General features: G+C 43.7%; 1 protein-coding gene across 2 annotated transcripts in view; it reads left to right on the plus strand.

The window, feature by feature from the left end:
• Gria1 (glutamate ionotropic receptor AMPA type subunit 1) overlaps window positions 1-24,425 on the plus strand; it is a 311,817-nt gene that overhangs the window by 199,599 nt on the left and 87,793 nt on the right. For both annotated transcript variants that reach the window (XM_047555789.1, XM_047555788.1), the window contains exons 8-11: window positions 1,431-1,535; window positions 15,675-15,785; window positions 16,506-16,712; window positions 22,228-22,598. In XM_047555789.1, the coding sequence (XP_047411745.1) occupies window positions 1,431-1,535; window positions 15,675-15,785; window positions 16,506-16,712; window positions 22,228-22,598 (794 nt within the window). The remainder of the gene's footprint in view (window positions 1-1,430; window positions 1,536-15,674; window positions 15,786-16,505; window positions 16,713-22,227; window positions 22,599-24,425) is intronic.

The following is a 24,425-nucleotide window of genomic DNA, read 5'->3' on the forward strand; positions in this document are numbered from 1 at the left end:
GTGAGAAGAAGGTGAAGTTACTGATGGACTGGAACGTCTTTTTTCTTTGTAGTTGGATCTGTGCTCTGTTTTCTTTTTGAAAAACAAGAACAATCCAGACTTTTCCAGAGCTGGAAATTTCTCCAGATCTCAGCTGAGAAAGGGAAGAGCTTATTGTGTCATTTGTTCAGCACTCAGGGCCTGTCATGGTCTCCCCACTGAGACTTCAAACCAGAAGGCAATGCAAGGGTCAGCCTCAAAACAGGTGCACACACATGCACACACAGTCTCTCACTCTCAAATATTCTTATGCCTCCTAAAGACAGAGGAACTGACCATTGTCAGAGAAAGATCAAACTCTGCAAGACTTCTATTAAGCTATCCAAAGAGGAAAAAACAGAGCTGGATCACAGACAAAATTTGCATTGATAACGGGTAGAGACTCATCTCTCTGACCTTAGGCAAGACAGATCTGAGGACATATGGTGGGACACCATTTGAGAATGTGTTCTCTTGTACCTAAGCCCATGATACACAGCTAGACTCATTCTCAATTTGAGGGTGAACTTAATTGGCATTTACTGGTCACCTACAGATTAGTGGACTCTGATCTGGATTCCATAAAGGTCTTGAATCCCCAAGTTGATCAGTTGACCCTTAATACAAACTTGAAGATATGAGTCCAAACTTTCAGTTTGATTTAAAGAGAAGAAATTCCATGAAGCATATTTCAGGATTTTGATACAAATTTAATTTTAACCTCCTGAGACCTCTATAAACCCTGCACACTGTGTTCTGAGTATATGGTCTTTTCTTCAGGTGCTTTCCATTTTTCACAGGACACTCCTCTTAGCTGCGTCATTTAAGGTAGGCAGAGCAGGAAGTTTGGAAACTGGAATCTTAAAAAGGTGAATCACTCAAGGACACTTGGCTGTGAATGGGGAAGCTGGTGTCAGATCCAGGTCTTTAGATTTCCAGGCATTTTTATTTCTCAAACTCACAGAGGAGTTAAGGAACCATTTTCAAGCTGGCTTCTGATGGTGGGTCTTCTGACCTGTGTGTGATGGCATAGAAGTCCCTTTTCTTTTCAGGTCTCCTTCAGTTTTTTGATCTTCAGATGTGTGTCTGAGGAGTAGGAGATGTGGTGAGGATATTTGGTTAAGGATGGCTCAAAGATTCCACATTCTTTTGCACTCTGACCCACTGTTAGTGTTTGCTGAAAGTAATGGGTGAGAATGATATTCAGGATGAATCCCAGTTCGGGGGAAAAGAGATTTGTGCTCTCTGTTGATGTCTGCCACGGGCAAGGAAGGTGTTAGTATTTAGGCAACTCCAAGACCTCATTCTGAGTACCGTCCTCGGGTTCTGTATTTTATGTTAGCAGGAAAAGCAAACAAATATGAAGTACAACTTCCGAGTTCTGCTGTTCACCATTTGGTTTTGTTTCCCAGGTGCGGTTTGAAGGTTTGACAGGCAACGTGCAGTTCAATGAAAAAGGACGCAGGACCAACTACACTCTCCATGTGATCGAAATGAAACACGATGGCATCCGAAAAGTAAGGGTCATTTTGCTTCCATATGTAGGGAAGAGAGGACTGAGCAGAGGCCTGGGTGGGGCTGAGGGTCTGGGAGCTGCCTTCGGTGGACTGAAGAGAGTCAGCCATGTGGGCAGTAGCCAACGGGGCACCGGGCAGTCAAACCCCTTCTCTGAGAATGTGTTCACTCATCTGCAGAAAGGACATAAAAATCCCTACCTTCGTCAAGGGTGTTTGTGAAAACCCAAGGGATAGGGAAACACTTGGGAAGTATATTTTTTTTAGAAAAGATGTATACAAAATTTATACTTTGCTATTCCTGAGGGATTCTGAAGTCGGAATCTGAGAATGATGTTTATTGATAAAGTTAACAATCTTCTAATCCACACTTAGTCACATCCACTCCATTTTTAATACAGAAGTCAGTGAAATTTCCATGCATGTGTGGGTGGGGGAGTATGTATGCATATTAATTTTTTAAAATAATGTTGAAGTCTTTGGGATAGCACTCAAAATTCCACCAGACTCTATGTGATCTGCTCTCTGCCAGTTTCTCCAACCTTGATCTTTGACACTCCCTTCCTATCTCCACTCCAGTCAATCCAATTGTCATTCATTTCTTTGAATATACCATGTTCTTTCATGCAAAAGAGACTTCATGCGTGTTCCCTCTGCCTAGAACTCTCTCTGCCCCTCTCCCTTCTTTGGTCCGTCCAGTGCCTCCTCTGCCTTCACTACTTAGAGCAAATGTCCTTCCCCAGGGAAGCCTTTCCTGGCCTCCCATATCTCAAGGAAGCCTCTACTTCTCTGTCCATAGTATGCATCACATGCCTAATCCCTGGCATGGCATGGTGACTGCCAGCCACCAGTGTGGTAGTGGAGCACCATGGATCACCACACTGACTCCAGAATCCTGGAAACAGAAGTCTGACTCCATTGCTTAACCAGACTAGGACTCTGCACAGCTTAGCCTAAGCTTTTTGTGCTTTAGTTCTCTCATCAGGTAATGGGGATCACCATGATAAATGCTGGCCTCAGAGGAGCATTAAAAAAATTAAATGACCTATGGGGTGCAGAAGTTCTAAGAACCAGGCCTGGCACATTGAAAGTTGTCACATTACCTCAAGCATAATGCTGTCTGTGCCTGTGCTGTCAATGTACTCTCCACTAGCCATGTGTAGCTAGCTAAAGTTTTTAATTAATAAAGATTAAAAATTAGTCTCTTGGTGGCATTCATCACAGAGCAAGTGCTTAATGTCACAGTTGGAGAGCATGTCTATCATCACAGAACATTCCACCAGATGACCATATACACTGTGTCCTGAGTGAACTATGCCATTAACATAGGCCAAACATGTTTTTGTCCTTCCCCAATGAATAACTGAAGAACAATTACTGAATAACAATAAATTACTGAATAACAATTACTGAATTACTGAATAACAATAAATTCACAAGCCACACCACTTTCAGCAGTGGTGATTCCTGAGAGTCAGAAGTTGGGCAATCACAAATTCTTTCATTCTATTCCAATCTTAATTTCTAATATCTCTAACACTTAAGTCACACATCATACTTACGAGATGATATATTACGCACACACACACACACACACACACACACACACACACAGACATATGTGTAGATGTCACAGAAAGACCAAGAAAGGTTAAGGCAGCCACAGGGTTACAGGACCCTGTGCCAAGAGCACAGGCAGAGAGAGAGATGAATGCAGAGTCGGGTCACTGAATGTGGTCAGAAAAGGATTTTAATGAACCAGTTCTGCACAGTTGTCAAGAGGGTCTAAACAGATGGCAGTTTCAGTTTCAGTGTCAGTACCCAGTGTCAGCTTGGTGTCAGTTTGGAATGGGCTGTGAGTCATTGTCATGGGCAGGAGAAACTGCACCATGCTGGACCCTGGAAGAACGGGGAATTGGAGGTTTGTCACTGTGGTGATTTTCCTGGGCAAGGCTCTTGAGAGTGACCAGGCTCAGGGTGTTGCCATGTCTAGCCTCAGGGGACTCTTCCTTTCATGGGTCTGAGGTTGGGAGTTGCCTCTGTGGATTTGATAAGCTCCTGGTATTCCTGATATAACGTGGGATGTCCATGTGGTCAGGTGCTCCTTCCTTTAGTTGGGTAGGTTGGCACACCTAAGTGAGCAGTTTGTGCCCTGTGGTTGTGGTGGGCAGATGGCGGCCGTTTACTTGTACAAATAAGCTGTGGAGTCGTTCTACTCAGCACTTGGACTCAAAATAAAGTAGCTCGTGGCAAACTACCGCTTTACAAAATGGAGTAACTCAGGATTAGGCACAGCCTGGAAAGCACTGTTCTCCTCACCCTGGCCTAACCCAGAAGGGCTCAGACTGCTCTCCACACACTGTGTCCTCAACTCCCTGAAGCCCATCTTCTCTGCCCTCTGTTCTGGAGCCACCTCAGCTCACACCAAGGCTATTAGTTTCCTACCATTGCTTTAACAAGTTGTCACTAACAGTGGCTTAAAACAGCACAAATTTATTTTTTTATGATTTCATCTTGGGCAGAAACCAGGGTGTTGGCAAGGCTGTGGTCCTCATTGGAGGACTTTTTCCAGCTTCTTCTAGAGGCTTCCCCCTTTCCTTGGCTCCTGTTACCCTTCTCCATCTTCAAACCCAGTGCCATCCCCTCTCTGAAACTCCTTGTTTCTGATCTAAACCAAGAAAGTTTCCTTCTTTTAAGGACAATTGTAATTAGGTTTTGCTCACCCAGATAATCCAGGATGATCTCCCAACTCAGGGTCTGTAACTTTAATCACATCTGTCGTGTCCCTTTGGTTGGTAAGATAACATGTCCACAGGTTGTATAGATTTCGGCATGGACATCTTCAGCGGATATTATTCTGCCTACCACAAAGATCAAGTTCAAGTCTTTTCTCTGTTGTCAAGACCTCCCCGTGCAGTAGAATCTACCCTTGTCCTCTGGTGTTCCCACAACACATTTCACACCAACAGGATGCCACCACACTGGCTAGTATGATCCCTGGCACCATCCCATCCTCTCTTTTGGACTGAGAGCCATGTGAAGGTCCCAAAGCTCATTCCCCCCACCCACTGGGTGCTCCTCAGTAATGAGCTACCTGTCTTAATTTTCAGCAAGTACTAAACCACGGCAGCCTATTTGGCTATGAATGAAGCTCCTGGGAGCATGTCCACTTTCCAGCGAACCTTTGGTGTGGGGATTGTGCAAGGATACTCTCTGGAAGCAACATCCACTCTGCTTGATGGTCCTCCAGAAGCGGTTCACGTCTGAGTTTTCATTTCCGTTACCCTCTTTTCTTCTCATCCCTACTGCTAGAGAGACATCTGCTAGGTCGCTTAGCTCTATAACCCTCACTTTCCACATCTATAAAATGGATAGTGCGTGGACGACCACCTGATCCTTGTTCAGTGGACAATACCTGTGTCGGTGTTTATCAACATCTTTGGGAAACGCCAAAGAGTGGCATGTGGCTGGCCTTGGGGAAACAAGGAGGTGGCTTGTTTCTGTCTTCAGAAGCATTTTGTTCCTTAGTGCGGTTGTAAGTGATATCGACCTTAGTGATATGGCCCACTTTTCCAGACAAAAAAAAAAAAAATTAAGGCAGAGAGGCCCAGGGGGTTGTCTGAGGCCTCACGCTGAGCTGTGGCTGAATGGAGCCCTTACATGGAGGCCCTGACTCTCTGGCCCTTCCTCATCCTGCCACAGCTGCAGCCAAGGCTGAGTGGATCAGAGTGACACAATCAGGACATTTCTGATGGCTGATGAGTGAGGGGAAGCAGCTAGGGGAACGTTACTTCCCCTGAAAGGACACCAGACTGTGACCTCCTCCCCAAGCCCTCTTCTTCTCAGAGTGTGAGCAGGGCTGCGGGTATTACATCCCGTCTTGCAGACAAAAGTGTAAGTGCTGCAGACTTTTGGTGGAAGATTGGAGCATGCTAGCTGATTGCTCTTAGAGAATTGTTGACCATGAACTTGGGCTATCCCTCAGAATCCTCAGAACGGTCTTTTGTCCTTTTATTGCTATTTTCTAGTGGCACGTATTGGAATTTCTGTACAATGCCTGAACAGCTGTGTGTTTGTCACAATTAAAATGTGGATATGGATCTGCATTTTGCTCTCTGGAGTAGAGAAGAGGTTTAAAATAAAATGAGATTCGTTTCTACACCTGAGCAGTAGACTGGATATATTGGGAGCATAGTTGTAGTTATAAAAAGAATAGAAGCAAAGACTTCCACCCCAGGGACCATCTCCTAGCTGTGTGGTCTCCAGCATGTCTCTTAGCCTCTCTGGGTCTTTAAAATAAGTGAGAGAAGGACAGCACAACCCCTAATTCCTCTCAGCTTTGACACCTTGCATTCCCCTGAAGAAAAGTTCCTTGTGATCTCATTTGTACCAGCCTCGCTGCCCTGATCAAGCCTCCTGGCTTGACTTCAGCTTCCTCTGTGAGAGGGAGGTCGAGCCTTCGTCAATGTACAAGCTACCCTTTGGGGGCTCTTCCAAAACGTATTACTTGTAGGATCACAGAATTTGACCCCAAAACTTTTCCAGAGACTCTCAGGAGCCTTTCATCTCTTCAAGACCTTCAAGAAATTGTCAAGTGGAGGTGCTATAATGAGATGAGCGGTTCTCAGCAAATAGAAGAATTACGGAGAGACCTGGTTGAAAATGCAGGTTCCTAGGTCCCAGCCTCTGGACATTCTGCTTTTGGAGAAAAGAGGCCCCTGTAATCTACACATTTCCAAAGTTCCCTCCCCAGCGTGAGGCGAGCCTGGTTCTGTGAGAGGTTTGGTGGGAAACACCAGCCAAGTGGTTAAGAACTTGGGCTTTAGACAGACCAGGGTTGAAGTCTCGGCTGTACTCTGCGCTAGGCCCACGACCTTGAACAAGCTACTCAGCCTCCAGGAACCTCAGTTACACAGGACTGCTGCAGGATTCAAAGAGACCAGGCCTGCAGCCCCATCCTAAGAGGTTCATAGAGGTAGCACCTGGCGGCAGCAGACCTTCAGCCCACGTTGTTTGTCTATATTTTAAATTCCCTCCGACGGGTGGCAGGGGTTTATGTCAGCCCTGGGTTTGAGTGAGGCAGCTGTGAAGCCCAGGGAACGGGTAAAGCGGCAAAAGCTACAGAGTAAACTTAATATCCAGGAGCAAATGTCTGTGCTTTATTTTTCAGATCCCGAGGCTGTTTTAAACTTACTTTCCAGAGACTAAATCCTTTCTTAGAATGTGGGCTTAAACATTCTTTGTTTACAGGGGATCTGACTTTCAGAAAATCAATTCCTCCACATCCGAGCCCCGGGGCCTTCTACTCTGTCAGCCCCCTGGCTCCCTGACTTCTCAGACTTCAAGGGCGACCTAGTTGTGCTGGTTTTGGTGAACATTACATGACCTTACCTGGTGTGTGTAATACAAAGGAACTTCTTCTTCCCGATTCGGGGCCTGGGGGAATCTCTCCTGATCTTCCAAGCTCTACTTCTACCTGCTCACACACACACACCCTCTAGGAATCTGAATCCAATTTGATATCGCACTGAAATATGTGTGTGCTGCATGTCCATCCATCAGAAAGTTCAGGAGCTTCAGAGACCAGGATTGGCACTGGCTCTACTAAACTTGTGATGGGGCGCAATTTAAGAACAGACCGATCACCACTGAGAAGTCCAAATTTGAGAGTCTTTATTAAGCCGACTGGTTGACTGTCTCACACAATGCCCCAAAAAATGGCTACTGGGAGAACAGCCCCAACCACAGGATTGTAGGGGTTCTTATACCAAAAATCACATTAATCATAAGTGTCTGTTGCTATGATTCGAAATTACACATTAACATCATGAGATCATCGACAGAGGAAGAAGTGGATCGAAATGACCCTTACCTAGGTACAAACTAAAGAATGGTTACTAACATCCACACAATCACTGTTCACATGGTACATTGTTTAGGAGCAATAGGAATCAAAAGAGAGCAATCCTTTACTACATAGGAGTTGCCATTGTATATTATTAAACATGTCACACCAAGTAACTGATGATGGGCACAGAGGCGGGGTGTTCCCATGGGAGAAGCTTTTTTCCTACATAATATGGAGTCTCCGAGCAAAATGGAGTCTGTTTAGTCATTTCCCTTAGAGTCTGGCCTATAACATTCTCATGGACCCAGATCTGTCAGCCCATCACAAACTAAATCCCAGGAAATCCCATGTAGAGCTTCCACTTCACCATGGGTACACATTTAGGGAATCTTCTCTAAATAAAATGTTTGGTCAAATTCACATAGACTCAAATTCTCATAAATGGGTGCCCACAGGAGAACTATAGAGAAAATTCTTTAACTCTTTTTAAATCAAAGGGCCAAGAATGATTGTTGACTTAACCATCTTTGCCCATCACCATTAGCCCCATAACTGGTTTTTGTTTAATTATTGGTTTGTTGTTGTTGATGTTTTGTTTTTGCAGTACTGGGGATTGAACCCAAGGTCTCCTATATGCTGGGCAAGTACTCTGCCACAGAGCTACCTTTTTATTCTTGGACAATAAACTCTCTTTAAGTTGCCAGTCTGGCCTCAAACTTGTGATCCTTCTGCCTCGTTCTCCTAAGTAGCTGGGATGACAGGTCTATGCCACCATGCCTGACAGATCCCATAGCTGTTTAAATGTCATCTACTCATTTCAGTTTGATTTGATTCTTCCCATCCTGTCCCGAGTTTATTATTCCTTGTTCTGACCCTATTTATAACTGAAAAGAAAAAAGGCTGGGAATTGAAATGGAGCAAATTATGTTATATGCATCTATGGCTATGTCAAAATGAACCCATTATGTGTAACTAAAACACACTAACAAAAACAAAATGAATTAAAAATTTAAAAAGTTTAGTTGTCTGGGTTGTAACTCAGTGGTAGAGCACTTGCCTAGGATGCGTGAGGCACTGGGTTCGATTCTCAGCACCCCATACAAATAAATTTTAAAAAACCAAAGATCCATCAACAACTAGAAAAATTTTAAAAAGAATTTTAGTTAGGAGGAAGAAATCTATTATAAACACAGTGACTATAGTTAATAACAAAGCACTGAATTCTTGAACTGCTGAGTCCATTTTAGGCATTCTTAACTAAAAGTGATAAATTTGTGAGGTGATATGTACGTTAACTAGTCAGATTGAGCCATTTCACAATGAGCAGATGTTGAAAACATCATGTTGTACACAATAATTACACATGATTTATCTGCCTATTTAAATTAAATAAAACTAATTTTTTGAAAAAGCGATATCCCGAAGAATTCATCGCTTTCTATTCCATATGACCTCTGAAGTTTTCTTTAAATCTTTGCCATTCCATTTTGGTCATCAAATCATGTTATAGCTCTAAGATACAGTCCCAGCTGCTTCTCTCCATTTCCACTTGCGGACCCCAGAGCCCAAGCCACCTTCTAGGCTCCATGCAGGAGCCCCCTTGCCAGGAATGGACCCCATCTACATTTCTACTCCTCTAATTAAGGCCACTTTTGCACCATAAGAGCTGGGAAATAAATTTCAAACATGCATCAAATTATATTACTCCTCTGCTTAAAACTTTTCACTGGGTTCCTATCACCAGGAAAATACTGTGTGACTCCAGACCCTGACCTTCAGGGCCCAAGACATCAGCTCCTGTTCCTCAATCTTTAGCATGTTACTTTGTATCTTTTCTCTCATTTTTCTGTTCCTGGAGCTCATCGAGTTCACTCCTTCCTCAGGACATTTGCACCTGCTGTTCCTTTACCTGGCTTTCTCTATCATTATCTTTTCACAGGCTGTGTGTCTCCTTGTCCTTCAGGTCTCAGCTCGGGCGGAACCATCTTGGGGAGGATCCCCTTGCCCAAGTCAATTAAAGTAGCCCCCACCACCCAGCAGAGTCATTACCCCACTTTACATTTTTGATAGTGCTTACTCCTCGTGAAATACTTTTATTGGTTGGTTGATCTAAATTAAGATTGGAAAACTTCAGCCTTCAGGCCAAATTCAGCTCACCACCTGTTTTTGTACAGCCCGAGAGCTAATTTTTTTTTTTATTTCAACAAACAGTTGAAATAAATAAAAAAAGACTATATGATGGCATGTGAAAATTATACAAAATTAAAATTTGTGCCCATAAATAAAGGTTTTTGGAGCACAGCCATGCTCATCTGTTTATACATTATCTATGGCTGGTTTCTTATAACAACAGCAGAAATGAGCAGTGGTAACAGAGACTGTACAATTCAAAGACCTAAAATACTTCCTGTCTGGCCCTTTAAGATATTATTTGTCAGACCCTGGTCTGGGACTTGCATTTGCTTTCTTCCCCTCTTTACCTCTTTGCCATTTGTCTCAGTTGTTTTCTTCTGCTATGACAGAATTCCACAGACTGGATAATTTATAATGGAAAGAAATATATTTCTCATACTTCTGGAGGTTGGCAAGTCTGTCATCAAGGTTCTGGTATCTGGTGAGGGCCTTCTGCTGCGTCATGTGATAGAGGGCTTCTCATGGGGAGAGTAGTCTCTTTTGTAAAAAAAAAAAAAAAAACTGCTATAACTAACCCACTCCCACAATAACAACATGGACCCACTCATGAAGGTGAAGCCAATAACAGCATTAGTCCACTCAAGAGGGCGAAGCCCCCAGGATCTGGTCACCTCTTAAAGGTCCCACGTCCCAATACCAGCACAGTGGCAATTAAATTTCAACATGAGTGTTGGAGGGGACATTCAAACCATAGAACCACTAAAGTCAGCCCTCTGAAAGCAGAGACCATATGTGTTTTATTTATTTTATTCTTGGTGTCTAGAATACACTGACATTACATACACAGTAAATTCATGCAAATGAACAGTTGTTTATTAAATGAGTGGGTAATTCATTAAATATTTCTGGGTAATCAGGGAGCACAGAACTCTGGCCCATATTTCTATAGCTCTGCCAATCAAAGGCTGTTGCAGGGGAAGGGGATGCTGGCTAATTCAATGAAATAACACCTCAAGCAGAACTCAGATGATGCTACATACAAATTTATTAACTTCAAATCCTTTAAGTGTATTTGTCTAGATAACCCTAGGTGCTGTAAACAGATAAATTTTGAAATTCCAACTGTTTAATGCAATAGACATTGTTTCTTATTTACTTAGTGACTAGTTTTTAACCTGAGGGCTCTGTCTGAGACTCAGATTGTTAGAGGCTCCACTGCCTAGTTGGGTCTTTCTGACTGTCAACATTTTACAAACACACCAGAAAGATAAAAAAAAAAAAAGGAAACTCTGTGGAGATGTTGAGGGATCAATCTGGAAAATATGCACATCATTTCCCTTGCATTCTAGTGAGAAAACACAATGCAAAGCAGGCTGGGAAATGTAGTTTGTGGCTAGGTAGCCACTTTCTACACTATGGAAGGCAAACAAGAATACCTGGTGGTCAGTTAGTTGTCTCTGCCACAGTAGGTAACTTTTAAAAATTTTGATTTTAATTGATGTCACCTTTGGAGGTCAGGAGCTATGTCTTCAAAGACAACCTAGAGATATCAGTGTATAAATTCAATTTGATGACTGTGTAACGTAGATCAATTGAATTTTCAGTTCTATGATCATCTCCTTTTTTAAACTTCATCCACATTAAAAAAAATCTGATCTATCATCTAGACTCATATCCTATATTCAAAGAATCTTTAGAGGTAGATGGAAAACAGGAGATCAAAAATTATAACTGGCCCCAGGAGAAGACCTCTCGCTGTCAGAATTGTTTAAATCCTCTCCTGAACAGTAGCCCCAATCTTTACCAAACTACTAACTCTGATTTACTTTAAGATAGAATCAAAGTTCCTGCATATCCTCAGTGGAGAATCAAAGTGCTATATAATAATCCAACCCACTTCCCCACGAACGAGAAATGTTCTCTCATCTCCAAAGTGCCATGTCTCTTCAAAAACCTTTGCCAGCTTTCTTTTTATCAAACTGTGAAACCAGATTTCTCAATCCACTAGCTTAAATGAGGCATGAGCAGGAGTTTTGACATCAGTCTCTACTGACCCTGAGACTATTAGGTCTTATTTTCCTGTAAGAGGATTAGTAATACAATAATCTTATTTATAGTATTTAACTATTCTACTAGCTTTTAAAATGAAGGTAGCTATAAATAAGCTAAGCTACACCTTATTGTTTTTATAGATTCCAATTTAACATTAGTGCTATGATACCAGCTTTGAAGGACCACCCTCCCTAACACTTAAAATTTCTTTTAAAACTATAAAGTCTGGTACACACAGATTCATCTTCCCCCCCTATCTTTTATCAAAATAACTTAAGATTTTCAGAGCAGTGTTTTGTGATTTTGAATCACTTACCTATGACATTCTGTATGTAAAGAAGAATTTGTTTGTCAAATGAGTTTGGAAATGCTCTAGAAATGTATACTTCTTTTGAAGTTAATGAATTCAGTAGCAAATTGAAAACCAATATGCATCATAGTATAGAACTCTGTTAATCTTCAACTAGTCAGTACCCTAACTATGCACTATGCTCAAGCTTTATACATATTAACTCATTTAGTCCTCACAGCGGCCCAGTGAGTCCACTGTTACTAAATTCAGTCAGAGATCAGGAACTAAGGACCATAGAGGATAAATAACTTACCCTGGGATCATAGTGATTAGGAAAGCCCAGCTCTTGAACCAGGTCTGTGTGAGGCCAGACTAATGCACTGAGCAAGAACCCCTTCTTGTTTAAAATAATAATAGAGGCAAGCCTCTATCACCAAGCTGCATGTCCAACCCTTTTTATTTTGTGATAGGGTCTCATCCAATTGCCCAGGCTGGCCTTGAACTTGCCATTCTCCTGCCTCAGACTCCAGAGTACTTATAGTCAGGATTATAGGCATTCACCACCACAGCTGGCTTAAATAATACCTCTTAATATGCTGTGGCTTTTAGAGGAATTAGGATCAAGTCAAAGGATGCAACTTTCCCTTCTGATGGTTGTAAGTTAGTAGGAATAACTAAACCTGTGGACTTAGGGTAAAGAGGGAAGACAAAGGGAAAGAAGGGAGGAGAAAAAAGGAGAAAGGAAAGAAAGGAACAAAAGCATCTTTTTTCGTATCCCCTGTGATGGAAAAATAATCATACTTATCAGACATTGTTCCAAATTTATGTTGGTTTTATTAAGTGATTTTACCCTTGAGGGTCATGAGATCTGGGTTCTAATCCCTGCCCCTAATCTGTTATATAACCTATTATTGTAAATTAGATCATTTAATCTCCCTAAGGCTGCATTTTCTCAGCTCTAAAACACAAAAAATAACCCCTATATTATTTGCATAGTACTTGTTTGCATAGTATAAGGATCATAAGAATTAAATGTGAATGTACCTTGCATAATTTTTAAAAATATTTTTTAAAAACACCCACTGCACTTCATGATATACTACCACAGCAGTTTGAAACACATATTGTTCAGCCAGTGGCTCCTTATAAAAAGCAACTCTTAAAGGAAATTCCAATATGAAATAAATTAAAAGCAGAGGTGCCTGTTGGAACCGAAATGAGGCACCCAGAGCGTCCCTCCTCTTTCCTGATCCCTTCCCACCTCTCATGAAAGTGGTGAAGGGACCCACGGGTGCCCTGGGTTTCCCTGAGCATCACCCTAGAAGAGTAAGCAAGGGTGAGGCTGTACTGCAGTCTCTGAGGCTCTGTCCCCCCTGTATAAATGTGGGAGTGGATAAAATGATTCTTCAGGCCTCTTGCAGGGCTAACATTCTGAAAATCTGAGCTCTTATGTCATTAGAGAGAAATGTCTCCTTCCATGATGACCGCTGGCCTCCCACGCAGGCCACACCATGCATGTGGCTGCCGTGAGGGCAGATCTCAACACAGTACCCCGAGAGGCACGCCCCGCCAGGCCCCTGAACTGTCTCTGCCGGGGTGCTGGGCGCCATGCTGGGCCCCAGCTGTCTGGTCCATTCCCGCCTCTCAGAGTTCCTGAACTACTTCTCCGTGAAAGGATGTGTGGGTGCAAGGGAGGCACTTGGATGAGACACTACCATCTTGTCCACAAGGAGTCTGCAGCACCGTGGAGAGACGGGACACAGTGCAAGGAGGGGACCACAGGGCTCTAGTGGAAAGGTGCACCAGCCCCCCAGGGGTTGGCTGGCACTGCACTGGCGTGCAGGGGGCACAGCCTTGGAGTCAGCCTTCCTGGCTCAGATCCTGGCTCTCCTGTGACCTTGAGAAATTATTTGACTTCACATCAGTTTTTCACACTTAAAATGGGGATGATAATTAGATGGTTTCACAGGATTTTATGGGGATGAAAGGAGTTGAAATGTATAAAGTACTTAGAAGAGTGTCTGAAACACAAGAAGGATTCAATAAGTGATAACTGAGATGATTCCCAGCCCAGGGCGGAGGCCCTCTTAACAAGAGCAGCGTTAACCGTGCAAGGCAGCCGCTGGAGACAGATGGCCGGGCTTCCAGGCCAAGCTCAGCCACTTTCCAGCTGTACCACCACCAACAAGTTAGCATCCTCCCAAGCCAGATGACAAGACAGGAAAACTGTAAGACACTCAGCCTGTGACTTAGCAAGATCATTATCAATGCTGGCAATGATTGCTGTCGTGGTTAGTGACGACGAGATCGCAGGGTGGGCTGACTTCCAAATGGGGGAATTGGGAAAGACATCCAGGTGGAGGTGATGTTGGAGCTGACCAGCCGGCATGTGCCTGGGTTTTCGTGAGCCTGAGCTGAGTTCTGGCTGCTGGGAGACCTGCTCACCTCCTGGGTGCTCCCTTCCTCAATTCCAGCTCTCTTTCCTTTTTTCCATTATATCTACAACTGGCAGGGTGATCACAAAACAAAATGCAACTGTGTGAAGGGACAAGGAAAAGGAGAAGGAGAGGGAAAAGGGAAAGGAAGGGAAGGGAAGGAGGGGAGATATGAATAGATAGGTTTAGGGGTGTGTACATGTGTGTGTGTGTATGTGTGTGAGAGAGAGAGAGAGAGAGAGAGAGAGAGAGAGAGAGAGATCTTTCTGTATGGTTCCCAAACCTTCCATGACTCCCTACTGGTGCCAGGATATACTCCACACTACCAAGTTTGAACTTCAAAGCCCTCTGCTACTTAGACCCAAGCACCCACTGCCCTCCTGGGCTACCACTGTCTTCCACCCAAGTATGTTCTGAACTTGCCTTCACACTTGGCTCCTGTTCCTCCTAACCTGCAAGGTTTGGGCCCAGCCCCGTCTCTTAAGACCTTAAGCCATGCCTCCTCCTGGCGTCTTTCTCCCCACATTGGATCCTACTTGTGACTTTTGCTTCTGAACACCTTAGGCCCACTTACTTGGTATTTCTCGGGCTACATATGTGTTTCATGTCTTCCTTAGTAGACCAGAGTTGTTCTCAGAGCAGACTCTCTTGGACTTCTCTGTGTCTCTCTCAACCCTGCCACACACCAGTACCGATGTTTTAGCTCAAAGCCTTGTACACAATAGGGGTTATACTTGCTGAAAGGGCTTGGAAAATGAGTTGGTATTAATAACCTGCTGATGTATGGGAAATTAATGATGTTTAACCTTAAGTACAACTATGTGCTCAACATTATAATAGTTTATACTTGGAAAAAGTGAAATAAATAACAGATAAAATATCTATCTTAGAAAGTTAAATCTAGATGGAAAAAATGTAGGTAACCTAAAAAAGAAAAAAAAATAGCAAAAGGAATATAATGTTTAAATCATATGATTTCAACTCTAGTTCAGAATGAACCTATGGAAAGAACCCACTTACAGGCTTACGTGGAAAAGTCTGGCATTGTGAACAACTGCAGGGAATTGAATCTCCACACCCCTGGCTTGTATTGTACACCAAATAAGCTGCGTGAACAGTTAACCCCTCACACCTCCAAGGGGCCAGTTTCCAGGTGACCCCACCATTATGGCAAATTTCACTGGGTGTTAGGAATGGAGGGACCTGGGAAGCTTGACTCTTGTGGTTTCCACCTCCAGAGACCTCAGAGCCTGGTGTACCTGATACAGGTGTGATACTGAGCTCCTCGCTTTCCTATCTCTGGCGTTGGCTGGGTGGCCCAGAGCAGGGCAGTCCTGAGGATCCTGGCCCACCTTACATCTCCACCTTTTTCTCACTAACAGATTGGTTACTGGAATGAAGATGATAAGTTTGTCCCTGCAGCTACTGATGCTCAAGCTGGGGGAGATAACTCCAGTGTTCAGAACAGAACGTACATCGTCACTACAATCCTCGTGAGTACCCTGTCCTCTGTCAAGGTTGCTTGGGATTCAAGCCAGACTAGCAGAAAGGTTTTTCCACTAAGAATGAAAGTTGGTTATTCCTTTGCCAGAAACTGTGCCATAGATAAACGTAGAGATTAGAAAAAGGGAAGCCCTGTAAAAAAGAGGCCCTGGATTTTCACTCTGCATTTCTTAGATTCACTATCATTGGAGAAGTCATTTATGCTCTGGAGCCACTTTCTCCATGTATGAAACTTAGGGGTGACACTAAGTGGTGCTGGTTTTCATACTCCACCCTACCTTGGTAGAAGCCTTTGCCCACTAAAGTCTATCATAGAAAGTACATAGAAATGAAGTTGCTATGATTTTCAGTGGTTGATAATGAGAAATCTGAAGCCTATTCAGGATCTCCTTCCTCTTCTCCCAGAGGTATCTAAAATAAATAAATAAATAAACAAACAAACAAATAAATAAATAAATAAAACAAGAACTCCCAGGACATAATTTGAAAAGCCATGCATCAAATTTCAATGGTGAAACATTCTTATCTTTTAAAAGTTTGATTCCTTAACCCAAGAAGTATATAAAGGGAAGCAGAAATACAGGAAATAGATCTAGGGGCTGGAGAGACTTGCCCAGTATTTGCCAATGTTGCCACCCTCTGTCATGCTGAAGAGGGTGGCAAGGGCAAACCCATGACCCACATCCTCTCTCTCCTTGTTTCTTCACCAGGAAGATCCGTATGTGATGCTCAAGAAGAATGCCAACCAGTTTGAGGGCAATGACCGCTATGAGGGCTACTGTGTAGAGCTGGCAGCCGAGATTGCCAAGCACGTGGGCTACTCTTATCGTCTAGAGATCGTCAGCGATGGAAAATACGGAGCACGGGATCCGGACACAAAGGCCTGGAACGGCATGGTGGGAGAGCTGGTCTATGGAGTAAGTTCCTCCCAGGGTGGAGTTGGAAGGTGGAGACCGAGGATCTGAAGGAAATTATTTAGTGGCTGTATGGCTTCGCACACAAGTGCCTGATAGACCCCGTAATTGAATATCGTTGCAGCTGAGTAGATACATCAGTCAAAACCCATTGACTTGAGACATGCTTTGCTCAGGTTCCAGGTCCCACTTCCTTGGCCCCACCCAGCATCTTTTGATCCTTCAGTTGATCCTTGCCCAACAGAGTTGACAGCATAGCTAGCTCCAAGGTCAATTTTCTCAAGGCGGATGGTTGAGTTGTCACCGTGTGCCTCCCTCACTCTAGATTTCTTCTCTGGAATCCGATGCACGTGGATCCAACCTACCTTTCTAGTCACTTGCTCCTCTAGACCCTCTCATGCAACTTCCAGTTCAGCCAAATTGCCCCTACAGTTCTCCCTGCCATTCTCCACTTCCAGGATCCTCCTCCAAAACCTGCATCACATACTACTTGTCCAAGCAGTCTTTTCTTTCTCCCCCAATAGGTGTGAGCTTCCCTTTGAACTGTCCTTGGCTTTTCCCTCTAGAACTTGTGAGAATGTTCTGTCTCTGCCTTGTACGACAGTGATCTGTGAGGCAGTGGTAAAGCTACTCCTTCTCGACATCACTCACCACACTTGAAATAACTGCATGCGCAATTGCTATCAAATCTCCTATAAACTAAAGCGGTTTCAAGAAGCCACGGAACACTCTGCGCTTGTTAATATTTAAGGAGTCATTGAGAGGCGAGAGATCCCCACCAATCTACACACTTTAAAGTGGAAAAGACGATGAGAGAATAGTAAATGAGAGCGTAGAATCAAGGAGTGCGAATTGTATGATTCACAAAGGAGCTAATGTGGGTTTTTCTAGCCCTCGGAAAGGGTGCAGAGCTTGGAACATGGCCATAATCAAACGGAAAGGGAGGAAAGCATTCCAGAAATTTCTAAAGTATACACAACACGATGGTGGTGGGTGTGAGGAGACACTGCCGTATCCATGGCTCTAAGCAAGGGCACAGGGAAGCACGTGAACTGACTCAGTGGCCTGAGCAGGGGAACAGTGAAGGGCAATGGAAGAATGGACAGGGGCCACCGTGGCTGCACTCACAGCAGCCGAACGCCCCAGCCAGGCCTTGGAGCTGAAGCCCAGTCTGAGCCCCATGATGGTGCTAAGTGCTGGTCGGGAGGAAAAATCATTGAAAGGAATTATAAATCTTGTCTCATATCAGGGCAAGATGAATTTTGACAACCCCAAGAGATACACAAAGGGAATTCAAAAAAGAAAAAGATGGAGTGAAAAAGATAAAAATCTAAAAATCCTCAGGGAGAGGGCCTTTGAGACAACCTGCGAAGGTGGTTAACAGGTTGAGGAATGGGATATACTTTCCTCTTTCTTCTTTCCTCTCCTGCCTCTCACTTTGGGAGCTCCATCAATGAAAGACAGAGGTCTGGATAGAGCTTCTGGAGGCTGGTTTCCATGGGAACTTCCACCACGCTCTTAAGGTCATCCCCATGGCAACTGCTGTGAACTTTACACTTTCTCCAGCATTCATCTTCACCTTCACCTCATGTAATTCAGTCCCTTTAGTAAAAGCCTGTGATCTGGGCAGAATGACGGTGTGATCATCTTGAGGACAGGCCCCGCTGCCCGCTGCCAGTGTTGAGTCATTGGCTCATCAGAGCTCAGATAAGCAGGAGTCACCTCTCATGCATCTGTGGTCCATGCTCCCCTTTGCCAGGTCTGTCCCTCTGCCCAGTAATAACCGGTTTCCATGATGGGCCCAACTGGCAACTCTTCCTTTATTTTAAGTTCATCTTTCTTTTTCAGTTCCCCTGAAAAGAACAGAGGGGTTTGGAAAAATATCTCTCAACCACAAACTACCAGTGAGGTCTGTAAAAATTCATCTAGAGGACTCCAGATATATTCTTTCTGTCCCTTATGTGTAGCTGCCAGAGTCTCTCTATCTTCCTTTAGTTCTCTCTTGTTCTTAGCTATAGCAATAGAAGTGACATTTCATCACACAGCATGTGCCCAATGCTAGGCTGTCCTCCTATCAATCCTGTGAGGTAGATAAGATTATTTTTCTATTTTATAGACAAGGAGTCTAAGGCCCAGAGAGTTTAGGTGCTTTGGCAAGGGACACCAGCCGATAACAGCAGAATCAGGACATGCAGTTCTACCATAGTACTATGCACCATGACAGACTCTATAGAAATCATACTATCCAAATACTGGACTGCAGAGCCAGTATTAGCCAAGCAAATAGCCAATGGTGTTCTCAGCCAGGAAATGAGGCCCCTTGTTGCAGGTTTCTGCTTCTTGAATGGGTATGTCTCTGCGCCTTGTTTCTAAATGCATTCCTGTCTGTCCTTTGTCTCGATGAAGCAGAAAGAGAGTGAGCTTTGCAGGCAGACACCTGGACTTGAGTTTCAACTCTGCCAACTTACCAGATGCAAGAGGCTTGCAAGACAGGGAACTCCTCCCAAGATTTCCTTCCTAAAACAGTAAGAGTGAAATCTTTGTCCCACGGCCATTTGTGGGGTATTCACCTGTTCAATGCCTGGCTCACAGCAGATCTGCACCCCCAATAGTTCTGTGCATTTTTTTTCTGCCATATCAAAGATACATACCACATTCCCAGAATCGCTTTGAAACAGACATGACATATTTCATATGGGGATCTCCCGGGTCAGTGGTTCTCAAAGTCTAGGCACTACTTCAGCATTGCCTGGGAACTTGTTAGAAATGCAAATTCTCACATCTTTGAAAACCCTCCAGGTGATTCCGAGGTACTCTCAAATTTGAGAGTCATTGTCCCCAGATATCCGTTTAAAAAAATAATAATTTCTAGTGCCTATAAAATGGTCACACTTCACGGCACTCTCAAGTAATTGAATTAACTCGACCTTCACAAAAAAATACTGTGAAATAGGTAAAACAAGAATTATTATGCCTATTTTAAATGAGGACATTGGTATCCTATAAGACAATTGTTTCACTTAAGGCTACATAGTCAATAAATTTGAGAGAAGAGAAAGTGCGGGAGAGAAAGTCCAGGCTTAGATCAGCTCCACCCTTGACCAGTGCTAAGAAACACCAGAAAGTACCTCAGGTGGTGGAAACCAACTTCTGAAACCTCTCAGTCAATATAAATATATATACCCTAGACATTGCTGCTTTGCATAAACTGCCTTCCCTCTCGGGACTTGAATTTCTTGTCTGTAAAATAAGGTAGCTGAGCTTAGCATCTCCCTCTAGGTACATCTACATACATGCGTCTCTTATGATGCTTAGATAAATAAGTGATCCAAAAACAAACAATTTTGAAAATCTTGCTTCCAGCACACCCTTCTTGGAAATTGTCAGTATGTAGTGGCCTTTTAAAGGGTTTGAGGAATCTGCCCTAAAATAGCCTGTTTAAATCTAAATTTCCCAAATATGTTCATTTTCATGTTATACTTATTAACATCCTTCCAGAAATGTTTCATGGAACACATTTTGAACCACTAAATGAACTAAGCCTTATGTTGATGTGTTTCTTTAATTTTCCGACCTGTGATCCCCTCTGTTCACTCATGTCAGAGAGCATCAAACAAATCCATTTAATTCCCTTTACCACGTTCTGAGCTGGTCTGCATTCACCCTGTGGGTTCCTTCCAGTCAATCCCTCCAAGTCATTTACATTACATTTCTCTCTCATTCCTTTTTTATGCTAAGTTACAGATAAAAGAGTAGATATCTTCTCCCTTGTACTAACTTGTAAGTATTTTGTAAAAATTATCAAGATTTATGCAGCAGGTGTTTGGGGGTGGTGGGGAACAGCATTACTATGAAATTCACATCTGACTCCTGCAGTGTTTTGTGGAGTTTTCCTGTAAGTGAGAACTTAAGTCATTCTGAAGCCAGGTTTTTAATTCCACTTAAAGCACCTTCTCAGTAGTCCCAGCAAATGAGAGTTAACTTGAAGAAATCTCTAAGAAGCAGCCGACCCGTGGTTTGGCAGGACCCTCATCTGCACAGTGTCTGTTCCAAACCTCACATCTGGGCTGCTGTGCAGCAGCACAAGACAAAGCCATTTTCCCCAACAGACTTGGCTAAGCGTGTCTCTCATTTCAGAAATGAGTGTTGTGGCATCTGTCCATAGAAACCCTTTTAGGTTTCCAGGATCTCTTGATCTCAGGCCAACAGAGCCCTGGATTTTTATTGAGTAGATGCCAGTGTGTCTGTGACTAGAGGTAGGAAGGAAAGAAGAGCAAAAGCCTGGATATTCCACATGCCGGATGCCCAAGGATAAACATTCATTGCAATCTTTTCATGTTTATCCACATGCAGGATTTGAAAATTAAAAATTAAATTAATTGCATATTTCTTAGCAGTCTTTGTGGGGGAAAATGTTGAAAATATACTGCACTTCCTCACCGCCAGGCTCTTACTCACATGGTTCCTGCCTCCTGGTGCGCTGTTCTGTGCCAGAACAACCTGTCAGAATCCTACCCTCCTTCAATGCCAAATGTGCATGTCACCCCTTCCATGATTCAGTTTCTGATCTCCCCAGCCAGAATGAATCCCTTCAGAGTCTCCTGTAGCATTTTGTATCTCTTAGATAACATGCATCCCATTCACCTTACAGACTGGAAAGTTTGTGTGTGTGTGTGTGTGTGTGTGTGTGTGTGTGTGCATGTACTCGTGTGCACATTAGTTTTCCCTACCAGTTTGTAATCCCATGAGTCTGGGAACCATTGCTTACCTACAACTTCCAGCTTAGAGCTTCTACATAAGTACTCAATAAATGTTTATTGAGTTAAATTTGCCTTTACCACCTCATTAGCCAGGATAATCTTGGATGCAGGTAAAAGAAATGCAAGTGGCGTAGGCAAACAGAAGGACTGGTTGATGTTCTTGGCAACAGACAGAGGAATGTATTGACACATGTTCCTAAGGAGGCCAAGGGAAGGCCTGAATTTAGAGTGAACCAAGTTACAGCATCGGGAATGGTCCTCTGCATCTCTCAGGTCTGGCTGTCAGGGATCATTCTCAATAGCCTCCCTTGGCTCTTCTGCCATCCTTCAGTGAGACTTTCTGGGTAGGGGATAGAGGATGCAGATTGGCCAAACCTGGGTTACGTGCTTCCCCACTCAACAAGCACAGCCAGCTCCACTCCAGCCTGGGCAGCTGAGAGGAGGGCAGGGTGGTTTTCTAGTCACAGGAAGGAGGCATGGCTGCTGGATAGGCAAAAACAACAGACAGAACCACAGCCTCTTTCTTGCAGGATGGAGAAGTCGCCTCTGGTAAGTAGAGCTGTCAGATACCAGGATAATCCCTCCTGTAAAATATTGAGCTGATCATCCATTTGTCAGGAAGAGAGCCAGAGCAGTTGACTTCTAAGTTCTTTCCCATTTTCGCATCCTTTCAGAGACAAAAGCATATTCACAGTGAAGAGAGAATTGAGAACAAAGAAAGCTGCTGAGCTCAACTGAATTTTATTTTATTTTTGCAGAGAGCTGATGTGGCTGTGGCCCCCTTAACTATCACCTTAGTTCGGGAAGAGGTTATAGACTTCTCCAAGCCATTTATGAGTTTGGGAATCTCCATCATGATTAAAAAACCACAGAAGTCCAAGCCAGGAGTCTTCTCCTTCCTCGATCCTTTGGCTTATGAGATTTGGATGTGCATCGTTTTCGCCTACATCGGAGTGAGCGTCGTCCTCTTCCTGGTCAGCCGCTTCAGCCCCTACGAATGGCACAGCGAAGAGTTTGAGGAAGGACGAGACCAGACAACCAGCGACCAGGCGAATGAGTTTGGGATATTCAACAGCTTGTGGTTCTCCCTGGGAGCCTTCATGCAGCAAGGATGTGACATTTCTCCCAGGTCAGTTCCATTTTCTCAATCGCTCTGCACAACGCTATGTTTTTTTGTTCGTTTGTTTGTTTGTGGTGCTGGGGATCGATCCCAGGGCCTTAGTGCTTGCTAGGCAAGCACTCTACCAACTGAGCTATATCCCCAGCCCAATGCTATGTTTTTCTTGGAAAAAAATTACTGGAAATTTAAGAGATGGGAATCATTTCCAGACTTCGTTGTGTTCTGTTTTTCCTCTCCTCTTTATGGTCAACTGTCCCTTGTGTGCTGTGGATTTTCTGGATGCATCTATGGTTGGGCCAGCTCGGTGTGCTGTCTGGTTAATGTACTCTGTCAAGATTGATGGGTATAATTACAACTGACGTCTCTCTGAGAGGTACATAGAAAGAATGGGGGACAGTGTTGTACAACTAACATTTATTGAGTACCTACTGTATACCAAGCAAGGTTTGAGTCCTGTGCGTGCATCGTCTCACTGAATCATCACTCTGGTAGAAACGGGTCTCATGTTATACCTCCCCTCATGTTGAATGTCTTTCCAAAGTTACACAGCCAGATAAAAGGGTGAGTAGAGACACACCACTGTCCCCACCCCTGCCTGGGGGTGGGGTCCTGACTTATGGGCAGGTCATAGCACTGGCAGTAACCCACAGGCTCTCTCTGTGGCCCTGGGCAAGTCACTTCACCCTGGTAAACCTTTATCATAAACAGGTTCTCTTCTTCTTGGTTCTGAGAAAGACCTCAAAAAAACTCTAATCTTCCAGGGATGATATTTATCTGTTCCTCATGGTTCCAACATGGGGTTTCTCAGAAATACCTCAAATACTACATTGAAAGTACCAGGGTAATCAAATCAGGGGGGTTTTAGCCCTTCGTGTGGAACCAGAGTGACTCCATTTTGACCGTGTTATATTTTGCATTTGTGAATATGATTTATTTTGAAAAAGGGAGTTCTGAAAGAGAGAAAGCAGGAAAAGGAGAAAGAGGGAAAGAATCTGAAAACTACCAGTCTAGACCAATTCCTACACTTACTGACCTCTTATCATTACATAGAATATACTTTCCCCTACATTCTGAAATGCTCAAGCTGCAAATTCCCTCTAATATACCTGACAAATAAGCACTGACTAGATTTGCTTTTACAGTTGCTTAATGTCTGTGATCTCTTTCTCCTTTTCCCTTGTAAAACATCAAATTCCAAAAGCAGGCAGGGAGGCCTGGCTTATGATTTGGCCTCCAGAGATAAACCCAGGGCACAAGTGCATTAATTCCAGGCCTCATGAAATATCTTGGAGGCATCTCTGCCCTCGTCGACGTTTTGTGTTTTGAGTGTCAATAAGGACGAACATTTCTAAGTGGCAATGGAGTAAAATCTTCCTAAGAAGCTTCCCCCAGGACTTATTTTGCCTGCTGCATAATTTGGAAAGTCTCATCGTTCACCATTATAATCTTGTTTTTCTTTAAATAAGAAGACAGTTGGGGGGGGTACGTGGGAGAGGAGGTGTGAGACTGGATGCGTGGCCAACACTGGAAAACACATGGCAAAGAGTAGAAAGCACCAAGCAGGGGAAGGGCTCGCTCGCTTAAAAATAAATCAGGCCAGTGGATAAACAGTGTGAAGAAATTATTCCTATCTACTCAGTATGATGTAGGCCCACCAAAACATGCCTGTGTCCAGAGCTTGTCTCTTTCCGTTGTGTCCTTCCCAATGGCCATCTACCTCTTACCAGCACCCTTGAGTTCTGATCTCACGTTGCGTTTTCAAACTCCCCGGTGATCCCTCCAGGGACCTCAAGCTCATGAATCATAAACTGAATCCTCTTGCACGCATGATTTGTT

This window comes from Sciurus carolinensis, chromosome 6 (genome assembly GCF_902686445.1).
Source record: "Sciurus carolinensis chromosome 6, mSciCar1.2, whole genome shotgun sequence".
Classification (NCBI taxonomy): domain Eukaryota; kingdom Metazoa; phylum Chordata; class Mammalia; order Rodentia; family Sciuridae; genus Sciurus; species Sciurus carolinensis.